The 19850-nt window shown below is 34.9% G+C and overlaps 1 protein-coding gene and 1 long non-coding RNA gene across 2 annotated transcripts; both read left to right on the top strand.

Moving 5' to 3' along the window:
- Window positions 1-1528: 1528 nt before the first annotated feature.
- Mdr50 (Multi drug resistance 50) lies at window positions 1529-19829 on the top strand. Its single transcript, XM_090109119.1, has 23 exons — window positions 1529-1736; window positions 3161-3221; window positions 3384-3662; window positions 4077-4177; window positions 7051-7222; window positions 7530-7701; window positions 8628-8758; window positions 9012-9236; window positions 10771-10896; window positions 11466-11669; window positions 11787-11957; window positions 12343-12529; window positions 12818-12900; window positions 13142-13300; window positions 14877-14981; window positions 15199-15360; window positions 15593-15796; window positions 16140-16381; window positions 16662-16821; window positions 16969-17163; window positions 17503-17709; window positions 18038-18184; window positions 19000-19829. The coding sequence occupies exons 1-23, from the start codon at window positions 1636-1638 to the stop codon at window positions 19192-19194; spliced, it is 3789 nt and encodes a 1262-aa protein (XP_089965245.1). The 5' UTR covers window positions 1529-1635; the 3' UTR covers window positions 19195-19829.
- Window positions 5086-6950, top strand: LOC149903514 (uncharacterized). Its single transcript, XR_016457427.1, has 3 exons — window positions 5086-5236; window positions 5363-5424; window positions 5499-6950. It is a non-coding gene; the product is annotated as an uncharacterized LOC149903514 (long non-coding RNA).
- Window positions 19830-19850: the final 21 nt, after the last annotated feature.

Raw genomic sequence — 19850 nt, 5'->3', positions numbered from 1 at the left:
TTTATCCTCTTTCAGATTGCATATAGGTATTGTTTACAGTTTGACTATAGATATACTCTTGACTCATTTAGGTATGTATTTAGCAAAATATTAATTTTATCGTAATAGGTAATATTAACTAAATATGCAATAATTGATTAAAAAAACATGGGATAACATTTTGATATTATTTTCCTTTAAATGATAGTTATCTACATTTTCATTTAGGAGACGCGACGCTCCAAAAAACAAGCGTTTTTAATCAGTAGAAAATGTTTGTCATCATCGATTACTCAGAGGCTTTTTTAAAGCTCTAAGTTTTTGTATAACAGAAAAATAAGAAGCGTAACACATGTAAAGAAAATGTGTATTGTGTTCTTAAAAAAAGTTCTTGACTCAGCATTAAAGTCAGTATAATGAGAGACCGAAGTTGATTTTCTGCCAACACCATCTGAGCTTAAAGAACAAATGGAAAAAATACTTAGGTGCTTATTTTTCATTGGGGAAACCGAGATTAGGTATATATTTTTTATATACTTATGCCCTGGAGCTGTGCCTGGAGACTTCTTCGCTTCCCGTATTTATTTGCGGTTAGGAATTTCAGGCTGATGTAAGATATTGTCACTCAGGAATTCCTCTACCTACGATTACAAAATGTATCAGCTAAATTAAAGTAGTTTTAACCTTAGATTACAAATTTTAACTATGTTTTTTGATCGTACGTCAAGAGATCCCCCCTAGTCAAGTGGTTTTCTGTTAGCGTAGCGTTCAATAGAATAGACTACGAATGTATGAGATTGACGTAAGCTGTAGATACGTTTATCTACTTCTCTGGGTACCTCCGGTGGTGGGTCTGGTTCTGAATCAGTGGTACTGTAAATAAAACATACATCTGACTGATACTAGATGCTAGATACGTTTATCTACAGCTTACGTCAATCTCATACATTCGTAGTCTATTCTATTCAACGCTACGCTAACAGAAAGCCACTTGACTAGGGGGGCAGCTAAAACATTTTACACGTTAGGTACACTTTTCAGCGACGGTTTTGTACAAATGTGGTTTGCACTGACTTTCCGTTTAGATTGGTTTAATATCTCCATATAAAAAAATCTTTTATGGATTTTTTTATATCTATAAACCTACAGATCGTAATTCAATGAACCCACGACCTGCCATTATGAAATACTCTTAGTTAATGAATAGATAATGGACTTGTTTAACCACAGTTACATTAATAATCCCAAAATAATTCTCTTTCGTTTTACAAAAACTGTGGATTGCGTCATATACTGAAACAGTTTAGTCCAAACCTTGAACACAATCGGTCACGAATAGCGTAAAAGTCAGGAATACGCTAAGAAAATAAACAACGTATTTTATCAGAGAAATATTTATCTCACAACTTGTGAATGAAATTTATTACATTCTCGTCTTATGTTCATCTTTTATAGAAGTAAAATGTTATTATTCCAATGGCTTGAATTATTCTATCAGTGATATCTATAAGTAGATATGCGAAACGTTAATTTATCAGATGATAACAGTCAATCAATATAGATATTACGTCTGAATCAGTGAACGCGATATATCTTGTGCAGAGTGAATGTTAAAAATACAAAAATTTACAATATTGTGATTTATATTTAAGAAAAATGGTGGACTATAAAAACGGTCGGTCGAAGAATAGTTATAAAGTTAATGATTTGTCGAAAGTAGAATTCACCGGAGTTGGTAAAAAAAATGGAAAGAGTAGGTGAGTCCTATATTAGCATTCTAAATTCTAATATAAGTAATCACACTATAACAATCAATCGATTGCCTGAATTCGTATAAAATGGTCCTAGAACTTACCCTTTTATTATGATTGTATGTGTGATGTTCAATCGCCACCCCAACACCCTCATTCATAGATAAAAGCTATAAAATTAATGTAGGTACATCCGTACATAACCATTTAAATATTAACGCGCCAAGCGAGGCAATTTTTTATACAACCTAGCCACCAAACAAATTGATGAAGTGATGACCGTTGCGAAAACCCATTAAAAATACATTTTATTCTAATTAATTACCCTACAATGCTTCTATAATTAAATAAAGCTGTAGATACCAATTGAATACGTAATGACAAAGAATTAATAATTATTAACATTATAATTTTGATTGTCGATGATCGTCATTTATCTTCTGATTTTTACTTACGACCGATACTTTGCGATGATTATTTATTATAAATTATGAAATATCGAGTATTTATATTTTATACCTAAGTTTATGTACCAACAATAATTTAATTGGTCAAATTTTATCAACACTATATTTTTTGATTTGTAGTAAAACAAGTGTATAGTGACGTGATTATGTGTTTCAGAAAATTGTACACATCGTATGCCTTAAATTAAATAAGGATTTTTAACTTCATAATGGCATTTTGCAAGACACAAGTTGACCTGCTAATAATTAATCACAAAGTAATAATGTTGCGTAACATTTAAAAAATTAAAAGGAACTCGAATTATCTAAAGTAAAAATGATAATAAATATTATTAACTAGCGGTCCGCCCCGGCTTCGCCCGTGGTACATATTTACGTTTTCTCTACGTAAAAACCATCCTCGTACTTCAAGGAATATAATAAAAAAAGAATTATCGAAATCGGTTCAGCCGTTCTCGAGTTATGCGCTTACCAACACATTTTGCGATTCATTTTTATATATAAGACTAGCTGTTCGCCCCGGCTTCGCCCGTGGTACATAATATTTACGTTTTCTCTACATAAAAACCATCCTCGTACTTCAAGGAATATAATAAAAAAAGAATTATCGAAATCGGTTCAGCCGTTCTCGAGTTATGCGCTTACCAACACATTTTGCGATTCATTTTTATATATAAGAAGATATTTAATATCTTTGAACTACTTACTATACTAATACTTTGAACTACAACACATTCCGCCTAAAATAATTCATCAATATAACTTATTATAAATTGCCCGCATCTTCGCCCGAGTGGTCAAAACAAACCAGTAGGTATTTTATGCCCTTGGGGCAGAATTTTTTCACAATCTTTTCTTAGTGAATGCCTGCACCATAGAGGCTATCTGCAAATTTCAGCCCGATTGTTCCAGTAATTTGGGCGCTGCATTGAAAGATCAGTCAGATGTATGTTTTATTTGCAGTACCACTGATTCAGAACCAGACCCACCACCGGAGGTACCCAGTATATCATTCATCACTCTCGTAAGTGTGCCAGTTTACCTACTGAATAATTCTTTATTATCGTTTTTTTTTTCATAATTATTCTTTGCATTGATGATATCTTTATAAAAACTCTAGAAATTGAAAGAAAATCAGTTACAATTTAATAATTAATATTAACAATATAATAATCCTTTTTGACAGTTTCGCTTCGCATCGACCACGGATAAGATTTACATATTTTTTGGAATCCTATTTTCAATTATATCGGGTGCCATGACACCCGTAAATACATTGCTCTTTTCATCCTTGCTCCAAAGCATGGTTAACTTCGGTATATCAGTCATCGTAGGCCAACCAGATGGAGACACGTTCTTAGCAGCTGTTCAGAACTTTGCCATATGGAACAGCGTGGTTGGGGTTGTGTTAGTAATTCTGTCATATGGTGCAACCGTAATGATGAATTATTCAGCATTTAATCAGGTAATATTTTGTTTAAAATATGACAATAACAGCATCTTATAATTACTAGATTCTTGAGGATGCAGTACCTAGTAACTGAGTATTCTTTTTGATACAATTTATATAGAGCGATTTTTAAACTAAAGCACGTTAAATTCGAATAAAAATATATTAAATATTCATAAAAATGTTAGAAACTTAGAAAACGTTCTTTGAGAATACTAAATATACCTACCTCATAAACAAATGTTTTCATACGTTAATAAATTTGCCATCTATCTCAATTGTGCCCCAATTGACTTTAATTTTCCTTGCGTAGTTAGCAAAGTAAGTATCAACTGCATGAAAGAAGATTCCACTGAGTAAATAAGATAATTAATACGAACTTTACATTTATATTATTTGTCAAATAACTCAGTAAGTATACATTTTCAGGTATATAAAATACGCCAAGAATATTTAAAAGCAGCCCTAAACCAAGACTTTGAATACTTCGATACACATCAAACAGGTGACTTTGCATCTAAAATGACAGAGTAAGTAATAAACCGGCCAGGTGCGTGTCGGACCACGCATAAAGTAGGGTTCCGTAGTCATGTTTTGTATTGCCGCGGTCTTTTGATTCTGTCTGTCGCCGGATGGTAACTCTGCCTCATTTACATAGACTTTTTCAACGATACCCCACACAAGGGGGTGCGCTCAAAAAAAAATTATTCAGCCCCCTTTACATGTATGGGGAGGTAAAAAAGGGTAGTTAATTTTAATTTTTTGTATTTTTAAAATTGAGATCCATATCCAAAGTATCCTTGAACCAAGTTTCATGCAAATCGATCCATAAACGTAGAAGATATTGTGCTGTGACAGACTAGGACGGACGGACTGTACGATCTTATATATTCATAAGGGTTCCTTGTCGGACTACGGAACCCTAAAAACAAAGAAGAACCTTCGAAATACATTTACGAGAGCATGAAGACATAGAAAAAATAATGTCGGAGTAATATAATAAAAAATTATTAAGGTGATGAATTAATTTTTCTAACATTTACGGCCCTTTTTAAACCTTCGTAATTTTTATATTATTAAAGTTGTCGTGATGAAAATTCTTGACAAGAAAGTTCAATAGTAACACAATACGTCTACCGTTTTAGAAACATGATTCCATGATATTTTCTCGATAGAAAAAAAATACAAAGTTCTCATTGTTATTTTTTTATAATCTCTGGCATCTTCAAAATAACAAACGTAAAGTTACGACTTTTTGGATATTAACTATAAAATATACAACCTATACGTCTACCGATTTAGAATTTTGAAATATGCGATGGTTTTGAAATAAACAAGAAATACTTGAAATTAGCGCGCGACCAGCCAATATAGCGAGAGCCGCCCTGTACCTTCCTACCCCGACTTCCTGCACGAGTCATTCCCGCTACGGCCGTCACACGGGGAACTTGTGTCGCTCGCGCAATCGTAAAAAAGGGTGACAACACGATAAGACAAAATGAGACAAATGGGGACAATAAAGAAAATAAGAAGAAGAAACATAAAGGTTGGAAGAAAAAGAATGCTTACAATTGGAACAAATTAATGAAGTAAGTTGGTTTTATTTTAAATTTGATGATAATTGTATTATAGACGATGTTTGATATGTACCCCTGTTTTAAGTACATAACGAATGTGTAAGATTTTTTCATTTATAGCATAGATAATCTTTTCAGAAATCCGGAATCCAGAAGGAAAATAAACCCACTGATTGTTCACAATGTGAACCCACTCCTTCGTAAGTACCTTTATTCAGTCAAAAATGTATGTTATCAACGTTCTACTGGTTTTATCGCATGATTCCATTTTTAGCAAAAAGCAACAAAGTGCAAAGAAATAAAAAATCATGGTGAACTTAGTGGAAGTATGGCGGACATAATATGGGACAGGAGCTCATTGGAGTAGTATTATATTTAAAAAAAATACGAAATAATTTCAAGAATTACATTTCTTAGAAGGTGGTAGATAAGTATGTTGTATAAAGAATTTGATGTTGATGTTTATTTCATTTATAATTACTACACCTGTGCGGGAAATTGCTTAGTAATAAAACAGGTTTATATTCATATTTACATAGTAATGTGAGTTGTCATTTCGAAAAATTTTGTGTAAGTATATTAAATTGAGTTCCTGGGTGATCTGGAAACACAATTGGGCCCGGAAGATGGCGCTGCAGTCACTCCTCCTAATGACATGAACCGATTTGGATGAATATTTGTGTGCACATTTCATTTTTGTGGGATGATTGGTTGATTCGCTTTCACATTAGCTAATATTATGTATTTTTGTTGTTAGAAAGTAAACTTAATTTAATGTTTATAATACATTATTATTGGTATAAATAAGCCAGTGTTCGTCTCACATTGCTGTACCTGCCTACCTAGTACCTACCCTACCAGGGCCTAACTTTGTTCTGGCTATTTATTTTGATTATTTGTAATGAATAATTACAATTATAATAGAGTGCAAAAAATAAATACATGCGTCAATATATTTTGTGTTTTTTTTTAAACAATTTTTTTATTTAAAAAAATATCATTCCGACCGCGGCTTTGCCCGCGTGGAATTAGGTTATATCGTGAATCCTGTTTTATCCCACAGAAGTGTTCAGTTCGGATAAAAAGTATCCTATGTGTAAATCCAGGCAATTAGCTATATTTTATCAAAATTGGTAATGTAGTCTTGACGTGATTAAGTAACAACTAACAAAAAAATATACAAATTAACATCCAAAGTTTCGCATCAGTTTTACTGTATTAGTGATATCTTCCACTCTTGACTTTGACTGAGAAGAATTAGGGTTTATAACTTCTTTCAGAAATAGTACCTTTCGTTTCTGGGCATGATGTAATATCTACGTCAGCATCAAATTTTATCTAAATCAATTCAGTAGTCCGCGTTATTGAGTACCATTTCATTTTTTCAGAGTAACAATATTTTTTGTTATTTTAAAGATTATTTATAACCTGTATTATTTTGTAATAAAGTAAACATTACGAAATAATAATAATTATTAATAATGTCTAAGTAGTTGTTGGAAAGAAGATTATTTGTTTATAAGCAAGGAAATAAAACCAATAAATCAACAATTGAATAAATGTATAACAATATTATAACTGTATGACGACTCCATACATGTTTGTCCCGAGTCGGCCAGCGGCAGCGCGGCGAGTTTGCAAGAATGACTTCGCGCACACCGGCGTTCGCGATAGCGAGCTATTAGACTCCGCCCGCCAAGCAGTGGATTTTTTTTGTGTATCGTCTTAATTAAATTAATTATAAAAATCTATGTTTCTACTTCAAATTTCAAATCAATTAATATTTGATGGAATCATCGTGTATTTAAAATTTCTTTTCGTTTTAGTGATGTCGTGAAGTTGGAAGACGGAATTGGAGAGAAATTAGGAACATTCATTTATTATCAAGCAGCTTTCGTTAGTTCGATAATAATGGCTTTAGTGAAGGGGTGGAAACTCGCTCTTTTATGTTTGGTTTCGTTCCCCGTTACCTTGACCTTAGTGGGGGCTGCTGGAATAGTAAGTCCTTGTAGTTGTCTAGTTATATGTCTTTAATCTATAACGACTTAAGAATGTATTTTAATCATATAACACATGAATTTATATTAACTGAGTAGCCTTTTTCCAGAGGAAAATCTGTACATAGTTACCTACCCATGTACATACCTACTGTCCTGTCTTTGATTTCTAATTTTGAAATTTCTCATATTATAATACACTTTAAGCAATGTCTTAATAATGAGTATTCATTTGTTATCATTTACAATTAGCTGCAACTCCTTATTTATCATTATCTAGAAAGTTACTTATGTAAAGTGTACTTCAGGTAGCGTCGAAGCTATCTAAGAAAGAGGCAGTGGCGGCTGGCAAAGCTGGCGCCATTGCTGAAGAGGTTATATCCGCCGTAAGAACTGTATATGCGTTCAGCGGACAGCACAAAGAAATCGAGCGATACGATAAAAATCTGATTGAGGTCAGGAAAATTAATATCAAAAAAGGTAAATTTCAAATTAATTAAGAGGAACATATATATTGATTGAATGATAAGAAAATTAAAAAAAAAAGTTTTATCAATTTTAAATTGTCACGCAACCAACACGCAACGAGATAATATTAGGTATTTTTATCTATGAATTTTATTTTTTACTATATTGAAAATATATCAAATTAAGTTTATCTTTTGAAAAAACAACACATCATCACGATGTTTTTACACGCTTTATATTAGCTTCACCTGTATGTTTGTTTGTTTGTAACCGACTTCTTTGGGCGCGATTTTGACCCACTTTAAACGGCCAGATTTCGTTCAAACTTTGTAGATTTATTGAGGACCGATGACAATACACTAATTTGATAAAATTTTCTATTTTTTAGTTCGGTTTTTTATAAAAAGCGTGTTTTTTAGTTTTTTTAAACTATTATTATTTAAATTATAATATTTACCTATGTTACACGTCCTGCTATAAAGTCTCGTTAATGAATGATTATATTATATCTTACAAAATATTTCATATTATATTGTTATCAGGAACAATAATACATAACTAATTGCATGAAAAGATAATATAATAATATTTTCATGAGTCAAGGCGTGTCTCATAATAAGCGCCAACTTGTACTGTAAATAATCTTTTTACTATCTTTATGGATATACTTATAAATGTTGAGTACATGCAAACGAGGACATGATAAAATTTATTTATGACTTGTCAAAAAAAGTTTGATTTTATTTGTACCTATAAAAATTAAAAACATTTTTTTATAACAACAAATATAATTTGTTAAATTAGTAATGCAACGATTTCTATTGCATTAAAGTATATCACAGCTTTACACAATATTTAGGTACGGTAGATATAAATTTCTGTATTAATATTTTCCAAATATTTATCTTTACAATTTTAAAATATTTTTTCTCCAATAGGATTTTTCAATGGAACGGCGATGGGAACATTGTTCTTTTGTATATTTAGTTCGTATGCGATGTCTTTCTGGTTCGGATATTCCTTCATGGTCAATGAGCCAGAAAACTACGACGTAGACACGATGGTTGCTGTAAGTGCAAAAAGTAACCTTTGTAACTTTTGATTTTCAACTTTTGGAGCGCATAAAGGAATAAGAAAATAAAATTAATTAATTAATTAAAATCATTTTAAAATTATATTCAATAAAAAATACAAAGTAACTTAAAATATATACTTGCTTATCAAAATTTATCCGTTCTCGGCGTTCTCGATAGTTATTTTTAATTATATTTCTAGCGCATCCAAAATGCATTACAATTCAAAAAAATCATATAAATTTCCAGGTATTCTTCGGTGTAATGATGGGTTCAGCAAACTTCGGAATCTCCTCAACTCTCATGGAAGTATTTGGTGTAGCCCGGGGGGCTGGTGCTCAGATCTTCAATCTAATTGACAATGTGCCATACATCAACCCATTGTTGAACCGTGGAACAGTACCACAGACTATAGAAGGAGATATTGAGCTTAAAGATGTCGTATTCCACTATCCATCAAGACCTGATGTACCGGTAAGTTACTGATTTCGTACTTAAAAATAATTCAATAAAAAAGAAACAACTAAAACACTAAAAATAGAGAGGTGTCAAGGGACACTTCGAATGGAACGAAGTTCTATGAGAGAGAGAAAGACAGAGACAGACAGAGAAACATGCGCATACGGCACGGCTTACAACTATAGCAAAAAGTTTCGTACAATTTTTCGCCTTAATTTTTTCCGTCTTGACTCTTGCCCTCTTTCGCAACGCGCGAATAGGAACTTCTTTCCAAAAAAATTATGAAGGGATAATACGTACATACATCTTTTTGCTGTATGTACGTATAAGCAAAAGAAGTCTACTAGAATTAAGACTAGAATATAATAAAAATTATTATCAAATACCTATCAAATTGAATTGATAATCATTGGTATTGTGGTATTCGATTGATTCATTAATGAAATTTCGATAAAAAACAATCATGGAAATTAGAAGACATTTTATGAAGAGAAGCTTTTACTACACTTTAAATATTAAGATCATGTCGGTATGAATAATTATTATGATTGTTAGCATATTCATACTCAAATCGTAAGCTTGAAAGTAGGTCTACTCAGTCTACAATCTAATACGACTTTGGAAAGTAATTTCTACTCTATTTATTTTATCAGTAAACACTAATAACTAATTGATTAAGATACATTGTTAATTTAAAATAATTACTGTCATGATATCTAGTTTATCAACTACTGATTACATTCTTGCGTAGATTATTATGAAAGTGATCGAAAATTTAAATGAGTTACTACTTACTAGCAAATTTCCAAGAATACAGTACTATTAGTACTACATATAAATAAATTTTTTATTAGGTACCTAACTGAAACCTACCACAAGTCGCGTGGGTAGCTGAAATTTCATACAAAGACTTTGTTCATAGTGGCTGTCTCACACCAAATTAATTTAATTTCACGAATTTCATCATCATCGTGAGTTAAATTCATTAATTTATTAGTTATTTAACCTTTATTAAACTAGTATGACAATAACGTCGCTTATATCTTATCTTACTAATTTATAAACCTGAAAGTTTGTGAGGATGGATGGATGTATTATCTATGTAGGTATATTTGGATTGTTTGGTCCTCTTTCGTAGAGCACTGAACAGATTTTGAATTTACTTTGCTATAGAAATAGTTTCGTCCATGGGTGTAACCATAAACCAAGCGACACAGTTAGTAGCGATAATAAAATAATACACATAAAAAAATCTATAAAAGTCCCCTTAATTTCATCCATCCCTAAAATATTACGTTTACTTGTTACTACTTCATGAGTCACCCTTATTTATGATTGTTGCGTCATCTATAAAGGCTAGCCAGTCATTCATGATAACAAAATATAAAAATAGCATAACCTAAGTACCTACTTGCAAAATAATATCTTTGTTTTCTAAGGTACGTCTTATAATGATCCATATACCATAACTTTTGTGTTGGTATACGCTCTGCTATGCTCCGTTTTCATCTGTTTAAACAGCACATAACTACCTTTATCAATATTTCAGGTGTTAAAAGGAGTTTCATTAAAAGTAAAACGTGGTCAGTCAGTGGCACTGGTCGGTCACTCAGGCTGTGGCAAGTCTACTATCATCCAACTCATATCGAGATACTATGATACCGTTGATGGAAGTGTGAGTATATTATTAATTATTATTAATCAAAATTTTGTTTGTACATGTACAGTAATGTTTGAAATATATAGTTGCGTACATTTATCTTGCGGGTCTTTTCACTATTTTTATACGCGGTCATTAGGTTCAATAATATGCTGATTGCTATCTAACTGATTTGAATATTGACAAAATAATATGATAACGTATATTTTAACCTAAATTGCAATCAGTCGTCAATTATAACGTAACATGATTTTGTATAAGGATATTGAACATGAGTCGCATTTCGTTAATTTCATGCCTAAGGACTAACTAGTTAAATACTAAGAATGAAAAATACTAAGAATGAAATAAATGTTAGGTATTTAATTTGCAAATTATTATAATGTAGAAGAGCAAAACCTGTTATAAATTATCATTACAACAAATTTTTAAGTGAAATTCGCGGCAAGAGATAACAAATTAAAATGTATTAATATTAGTTACGTGTTTGAAACGAAATATTAAACTAAATAATTTATTGGAACAAATGGTACTTAGGTACTTAGTTAAAAAGTTGTTAAACAATATATATTTTTTTGGTTTAGGTACGCGTTGATGGAAACGATGTCCGCAACCTTTCCGTGCGTTGGTTGCGGCAACAAATTGGTCTGGTGGGCCAAGAGCCTGTACTTTTTAACACGACTGTCAAAGAAAACATCCGGTTTGGACGAGAAGACGCTACCGACCAGGAAATCGAGCATGCAGCAAAACAAGCAAACGCACACAACTTTATTATGAAACTACCCTCTGTAAGTTTTGGTTTCATTTACTGAATAAAACGGGGTTAATCTATAACAGAGAGAACCTTAATTATCGCCTATGGATTGTTGTTTCGAGATATTTTGAAAGCTTTTTTGTGTTTTCAGGGTTACAACACACTAGTAGGCGAGCGCGGCGCGTCGCTGTCCGGCGGGCAGAAGCAGCGCATCGCGATCGCGCGCGCGCTCGTGCGCAACCCGCACATTCTGCTGCTGGACGAAGCGACCAGCGCACTCGACACCTCCTCTGAGGCCAAAGTGCAACGAGCCCTTGATAAGGTGCGTTGTTGTCCATATCTCATTCATTAGAACCTGGGGTTTAGGGCTATCAGTCCTGGTATCACAGACACAATAGAAAATCTATTGTGTCTCGCCCCGATCGGGGCTTACGGTGGTCAATGGGTTAAGTGAAGTCACATGTCCCCCCACTAGGGGGCAGATGCATTATACATCTGTTTCACTGATCGATTTTCTTTAGGGACAAGTTAGTGATCAGCCTTTTGTGTCCTACCAGACCGAGACATTTATTTTTTCTTCGTCTCCACCGGGAATCGAACCCAGGATCCCTCGGTGCTACGCTCACGCGTCAACCACTATACCAAGGTGGCGGTCAAAAATTGTAAAATTGTCAAATCAATAATATAAAGTATGTATTCTTGTACAGGCTTCTGAAGGGCGAACAACAATAGTAGTGGCGCATAGGCTGACAACAATCAGAAATGTAGATAAGATATACGTTTTTAAAAGCGGCACTGTCATAGAGTGCGGTAACCATAAGGAGCTGATAGCGCAAAAGGGCCATTATTACGACATGGTCATGTTACAGAACTCTCCAGACTTGAATGAAACAGGTACTTGTTGATTCAGTTGCATCAGTCAGTAAATGGGCACGAAATGTTTTTCAGTTAGTTTTTTTATTTAAATATTCTTTGTAACTAACAGTGTAAAAAGAATTTAACGCAAAGAAAGGTTTTATTAGATTTGAAGATTAAGTTACAGATAGAACAACATATGTACCTACTCGTAGTAATAATCTACTACACGAGGATGACATTATACTCTTAAACTTATAGGTAGGTATAGGTTCTCTATTTTACTTACTTCTATGACTTATAGAGGTACCTTGTTGTAACTTTCAGACCAGGAAGGAAACGTTTTAAAGCGAACTGCATCAGTGGTCAGCGAAGCAGATGAAGACAACGAAATGGATAATAAAATGCAAGTAAGGAAGATTTTGATGAAATTTACTTTCACTTTTTATTGATTACCATCGTGGAGTGAAAATTTTTAAAACATTACCTACTTAAATATAAATGTTTGATCGATTCCAGTAAAATTTAATAGATAATCATGCACCATTAATTGATACTTTAACTAAGTGCAATATCTCGTAACTCGTATATGTTTTTTTCATAAAAAGTACTAAGTTATACTAATTTATACGACAAACTCTTTATTTCCAGGAACCAGTTGTAGAAACAGTCGAACCGAACGTCACTTTCTGGGATGTTGTAAAACTGAACAAGCCTGAATGGAGGTCGATAACAGCTGCAAGTGCTGCTTCTGTACTGAGCGGATTTGCTATGCCTCTACTTGGCGTTATACTGGGTGACTTTATTGGTGTAAGTATTTAATTCAATAACTAGACACGTGGGTTTAGAAACTAGATTAATTAAAAAAAAATGAAAATAAATTAATAACAAAAATTATTGAGTCAGTTTTTGAATTGCAACGTCCACCCAAAAAGTTTTGGTTGGTATGGTAATTGTTAGTGGATGCTTTTTGCTTGTATGTGTAAGGAATAATTAATAATTATACATACACACATTCATAAATCCTGAAAATATCAAACTCTCTCCATCTACAGACACTTTATAGAGTCAATACTTACTAATACCTACCTTTTTTTTTTTTTTTTTTTTTTTATAGTGGGGAAATCTTCTTAGATACCCCCGGCTCCCGGGGATGGAACCGTGGTTATGTCGGATTTCTACCGACTAAAACCCCACTCTGTTCCATCGCGCTGCTTTGGACGGGACTGCGGGAACGGTTACGACTCTACCGCGTGTCCCGCCCAGCAGATGCCCGTTTCCAGGCCCACCACTAGAACCCCCCTCGCTGGTGGCTGCTGGAACGAAGGCTTACGCCACCAACGCGCAGACAATGGATCTTTCCCCGCTCCATCATCCGCGTTCCCCCGAACCCCCGACCCCATCACCGTCCGGCCGGAGGGGGCACGCCGGAAGGTCCTCCGATGTGTGAAATACACGTCGGGGGACCCTCCGGCGCACTTTTATAGAGATTACCTCGCAGCCCCCACCTCACCAGAGATGGCGGCCCTCGGTCCGGCCCCACGGACCGGATTACGAGTTGGCAGACGGCCGTTTTACAGCGGCCGCCGCCCCACACCTCTCTGCAGGAGTCTCCGCGCGTCATCACAATGACGCGTCGGGATCCCGCCCTCCGCTGCACGGCGTTGCTTGCTAAACCAGCGAGCACGCCGCGCCGCGACCTCTGGCCGCCATCCACCGCCGCATAAAAGCCGGCTCCTCTCTGGCCCACAAACAGGACCTCTGCCGTCGGGTCAGTCGAGGCTTTCCAACCCCAACTGCCGTTCAGCGCCACCTTTGCCTAGTGGACACGGGGTCCGCCAAGCCACGACCTCTGGCCGCCATCCCACGCCGCACACAGCAGCCGCTGGGCCACACCTAGCCCTGGCCGTCGGGCCGGTTGAATCTCCCCGACTCTAAACCAGCCGTTCAGCCCCTCGCTGGTCCAATTTCGCTTCACTCAGAGGGCCATAACTCTGAGCTACTGAGCCCCTCCGCCGCGACAAGGCCTGGACCGTTGGGGGGTACTAATACCTACCTGCTACTACTACTACCTACTTTTTTGTTTAATGTTCAATTATTAAAAACATATCTTAAATATACCAATAAAAACATATCTACACTAATATTATAAAGAGGAAAACTTTGTTTGTTTGTTTGTTTGATTGTAATGAATAGGCTCATAAACTACTGGACCGATTTTAAAAATTCTTTCACCATTCGAAAGCTACATTATCCACGAGTAACATAGGCTAGGTTTTATCCCGGAAATCCCACGGGAACGGGAACTATGCGGGTTTTTCTTTGAAAACGCGGGCGAAGCCGCAGGCGGAAAGCTAGTCTTAAATATACCAATTATTTGTTTCAGGTTCTGGCCAATCCAGATGAGGATTACGTAAGATCAGAAGTGCGAAAATATGCTCTCATTTTTGTTGGCGTCGGCGTCGCATCTGGCATAGCCAATTTTATTACGGTAACTAAGTGAATGTAAACAGATAGAATATGGACATTTAGTACCTAATTTGAACATTTGAAACCTTGAAAGTTGTAAATAATTGATAGAAACAAAAAATGGATGGACATTTGTCATTTTTATAGCTTTTACTAGAAATAGATCTCAATATTTCTTCTTAATAGATATCTTACAGAAATCTGAATACAGTAATTTAATTTTTTTTCTACCGTTTTAGGTGTCAATGTACGCTGTAGCTGGAGAATACTTAACTCAGCGTTTACGGAAACTTATGTTTGAAAGAGTCCTTGATCAGGAAATAGCATTCTTTGATGACAAAAGCAATTCCACTGGAGCCTTGTGTGCTCGGCTTTCGGGAGAAGCAGCTGCGGTTCAAGGGGTAAAGCATTCATATTTTTTATTCTGAATGTGGTTCTCATTGTCATTCTATCAACTCGGAATCCGATTTAGCACACTGATTATACAGCAGACACAATTGACTATGATTTTTAAATAATTCAAACATCAGACAGATACAGAGCCAGATCAAATATAGTTACCAGCAATGGTGTTATAGATACTGTTTGATTGTGGTTTGAATATAAAATAAATTTATTAATATTTTTTTCCAGGCAACAGGTCAAAGAATAGGTACGGTATTACAAGCTATGGGTACATTCAGTTTCGCTCTTGGTGTATCTTTGTTCTACGAATGGCGAATGGGTCTCGTAGCTTTAACGTTCGTACCACTTTTGGCCGCTGTACTCTACAAAGAGGGGAAAATAGTTAGCCAGCAATCGTTTGGTACTGCTAAAACTATGGAGGCGAGCTCTAAGGTAATTGTTATTTTTTTTACTACATGCTTATGTTGTTACCCTTGCATTCAAAGAAATCAAATGAAAGTTTAAACAATTGTTAAATCATTGACCTATAATTTAGAAATTCATGTTTTTGATCTTCTCTGTAGAAACTTTTCTATTCTAAATATAAGGTACTTTGACGATTCAGTAACGTTAGTAAAAGAAATATACTCGAATAAAAACAAATATGTTTCAACTCCGCTTAGTTACACTCAGTTTCACTTACCGTAGCAGAACTTACAGTTTCAGTTACACTAACACTTATAATTATTATACAGTTATAGTTACCTATAGTTTCATCTTGATACTTGAATTCCAGATTGCCGTAGAAGCCGTGGCTAACGTACGTACGGTAGCATCTCTGGGCCGCGAGCAACGCTTCCAGCAGGACTACGCAGCCCAACTCTTACCCGCGCTGCTGATCGCAAAGCGCGTCGCTCACTGGCGCGGAGTCGTGTTCGGGCTCTCGAGAGGCCTGTTTAACTTTATATACGCCGCTTCTATGTACTATGGCGGCACGCTCATGGTGTATGACGGTGTAGAATATGGTGTTATATTGAAGTGAGTGTGGTTGATTAATTATAATTTTAGTAAAAAGTGTTGAATTTTACAACTAATAAGTGAGAGTTGGAACATTAAATTTTCCGATACTTACCTAATACTAGAGGTCCACCTTGACATCGCACGTGGTACGTATTAGAGTCTATAAGGGGTACCTAAAGAAATTGTGAAATCGGTCCAGCAGTTCCCGATAAGCGTATTCAAAAAATCATATGCTTCGGCTTGATATTATTAGTATAGAAGTATGGATTCTTTATTTCACACGTCATTCACATTTTAGGGCTGCACAAGCACTGCTCATGGGTTCCGCATCAGCGACACAAGCGTTCGCTTTCGCGCCTAATTTCCAGAAAGGCATCAAAGCTGCACGACGTGTAATGGTCCTCTTGGACAGAGAATCTAAAGTCCGGGATCCACAAAAACCCGCTGTAGAAAACTTCGTAAGTATTAAGGCCAATAAATGATATCTTTAGAACTTTCATAAATGAAAATAATTTCTGTTGCATGACTATAGTTAATATGATATGAAACAAGGTAGAAATTTATTATTATCAAAACAGATCGCTGACATTTCATCACTTTTTCAGAGAGGCACTGGAGAAGCTAGCCTACAAAATGTCAGTTTTAGGTATCCAACGCGACCGCTCATAGAGGTCTTGAGTAGTTTGGATCTGGAAATAGAAAATGGAAAAACTGTGGCCTTAGTCGGAGCCAGCGGTTGCGGTAAAAGTACCATCATACAACTGTTGGAAAGATATTACGATCCTGACGAAGGCATTGTGGTATGTTGCTTTTGTACGTACTTTACTTTTCAAGAACTGCAGCTACCTAAAATTATTCTCGTGCAATATTTTAACAGAAAATTTATACTTAGGGATTTTGGATATTTTTACCTATCTCTTTTCTATTTTTTTTTTTTCTTTTTAGAAGTGTCTTTTCGCTATTTCTTTTTTCAACAACTAACCCACATTTGGACATTTGCATGAGTTGGATTAATTTAAATTTTCTTTAACTACCGGTTCTACGGTGTTTCTTATAGCTTATATGGGTTAATTTATTTAAATAATTACATTCTATACTCCGATCGTTCTAATAATTGGAATATATATGTATAATTTTAGGCGCAAAACGGCATCCCTCTACCGAAATTAAAGCTTGCCGATCTAAGACACACCATTGGATTTGTACAACAAGAACCCGTCTTATTTGATCGCACGATCGGGGAGAACATCGCGTATGGAGACAATTCCCGGAATCCCAGTATGGACGAAGTAGTAGAAGCCGCTAAACAAGCGAATATACACAATTTCATTGTATCGCTTCCTGCGGTGAGTGGCTATGGTTAAACATGTAAAATAATTTATTTGTCTTTCAAAAAACATAGTCGCAACTTGATATTGATATTATTTTAATAAGATATAAATGCGTCACCGAAAAAAGAACAAAAGAAGGATTTCAAATAATTTCTAACTCAATCATTGCTGCGACTATAAATTAACTCTGTTCGACTATGTTCAGAGCTATTTGTATAGATATTTTAGGTACATTAGCAAAAACCAAGGGCGGATGCATTCATATGAGAAATTTATCAGCAATAATATAACGCTGATAAACATTTTGCTATCTGTATAATATGACAATGAAATGTTATTTCAGGGTTACGACACCAATATTGGTTCTAAAGGAACCCAACTATCAGGAGGACAAAAACAAAGAGTGGCCATCGCCAGAGCTTTAATTCGACGACCAAAAATGCTTCTATTGGACGAAGCTACAAGCGCTTTAGATACAGAGAGTGAGAAGGTAAGGTTTAGTTGCGTCAGATAACTGTAATGATCTTTAAATTAAATGACAAAAAATTACTATATTGCAATTTAAGTCATATAACTATGGGACTATGTTGCATCAAGGTACCTCATGAAAGATGATGAGGAAAGAGACACTTTTAGCTTTAGATCACCTAATAAACATAACATAAACATTTTTTTTAACATTTTAAGTTAGTACATACTTAGTTATATAAAGCAGAACAAATTGACAAATTCATATGCCCATGCCCAACATCCGTTCCTGACTTTTCTACTCTCTCTTTCCATTTATTCATCTGCAGTTTTTTTAAGAATTAAGTAATCATTTGCATTAATGATGAATTTTAATATTTGATTGTGAATAATTATTATACCCATTAATTATCCATTGCGTGTCAATACAATGATATAACATTGCCAATTTCAATCATTTTAACTAAGATGAGTTTATATTATCATAGATGTTTGCTCTGTGTCTGGGTGTTAATTATCTATATAAGTATTTTATTTAAATTGTATGTTTATCAGCCATCTGGTTTCCATAACACAAGCGAAAGCTTAGTATGGGATCAGATTGTGCCCTGTGTGAAAATTGTCCTGAAATATTTATTTATTACTAGAGGTCCGCCCCGGCTTCGCCCGTGGTACATATTTCGCAATAAAAGGTAGCCTATGTCCTTTCTCGGGTATCAAAATATCTCCATACCAAATTTCATGCAAATTGGTTCAGTAGTTTAAGCGTGATTGAGTAACAGACAGACAGACAGACAGAGTTACTTTCGCATTTATAATATTAGTATGGATTCTTAGGTGGTACAAGAAGCGCTGGACGCGGCGAAGGCGGGGCGCACGTGCGTGATGATCGCGCACCGGCTGAGCACCGTGCGCGACGCCGACCGCATCTGCGTGCTGCACGCCGGCCGCGTCGCCGAGAGCGGCTCGCACGACCGCCTGCTCGCGCTCAAGGGACTCTACTACAATCTCAACCGGCGAGGATACGCTTGATCGTCATTCAATGTTAGGACAATTCTTCTAGAATAGCAGCAACATCCGCCTTTTCAATTGTTAAAGCCGAGTTAGAGGAAGTTAGCAAATTATCTGATAAGTAGGCGCATTTATAGACATCATCTACTTATGGTTACGATGATTGTATTATTGTCATTCAGAACTTTGAACATGACAAATACCAATTCAATGTGATTAAATTGTTTGAGTCACTGTACTTAGTAATATAATAAGCAAATGTAGATAAGGTATAATTATTATTTATAGAAAAAATGATAAAGTAAAATTATTTAAGTGTGATTTTGGCAAATAGCTTTCAAATAAGAACTTGATAGATTTAGTATAAGTTTTCATAAATGCAGAATATTATTGTAACAAAAGCTTTTATTTACCTTTTGCATTGAATGCAATTTATAAATATTTGAAAGGCATTGAAAACATACTGGAGAGATACACTATAAATCCAGTATTCAATTGTTCACTAAGTTAATTATGAAATAAAATATAAACAATTTTTTTAATCTTTACTGTTTAAAAATACCTTTTAGATAGATCAGCTTCAATTTTTTCTTTCTTTTAACTATATGAAATGTTTATAAATTATACAATTAATTTTAAGAATAAGTGTAAATATAATTTTTTGATATCATGTACCA

This window comes from Colias eurytheme, chromosome 13 (assembly GCF_061535395.1).
Source record: "Colias eurytheme isolate Ceu_HAF_F1 chromosome 13, ilColEury1 Martin Lab GWU primary, whole genome shotgun sequence".
Taxonomy (NCBI): Eukaryota; Metazoa; Arthropoda; class Insecta; order Lepidoptera; family Pieridae; genus Colias; species Colias eurytheme.
The sequence above is the reverse complement of the archived record's forward strand: the minus strand, read 5'-3'. Positions and strand labels throughout refer to the sequence as shown.

Bases quoted from the DNA above. Each gene is read 5' to 3' on its own strand.
- Mdr50 (XM_090109119.1), top strand. From the start codon at position 1,636: ATGGTGGACTATAAAAACGGTCGGTCGAAGAATAGTTATAAAGTTAAT. The intron at 14,982-15,198 runs GTAACTAAGTGA...CTACCGTTTTAG, and splicing joins GCATAGCCAATTTTATTACG to GTGTCAATGTACGCTGTAGC. The intron at 15,361-15,592 runs GTAAAGCATTCA...ATTTTTTTCCAG, and splicing joins AAGCAGCTGCGGTTCAAGGG to GCAACAGGTCAAAGAATAGG.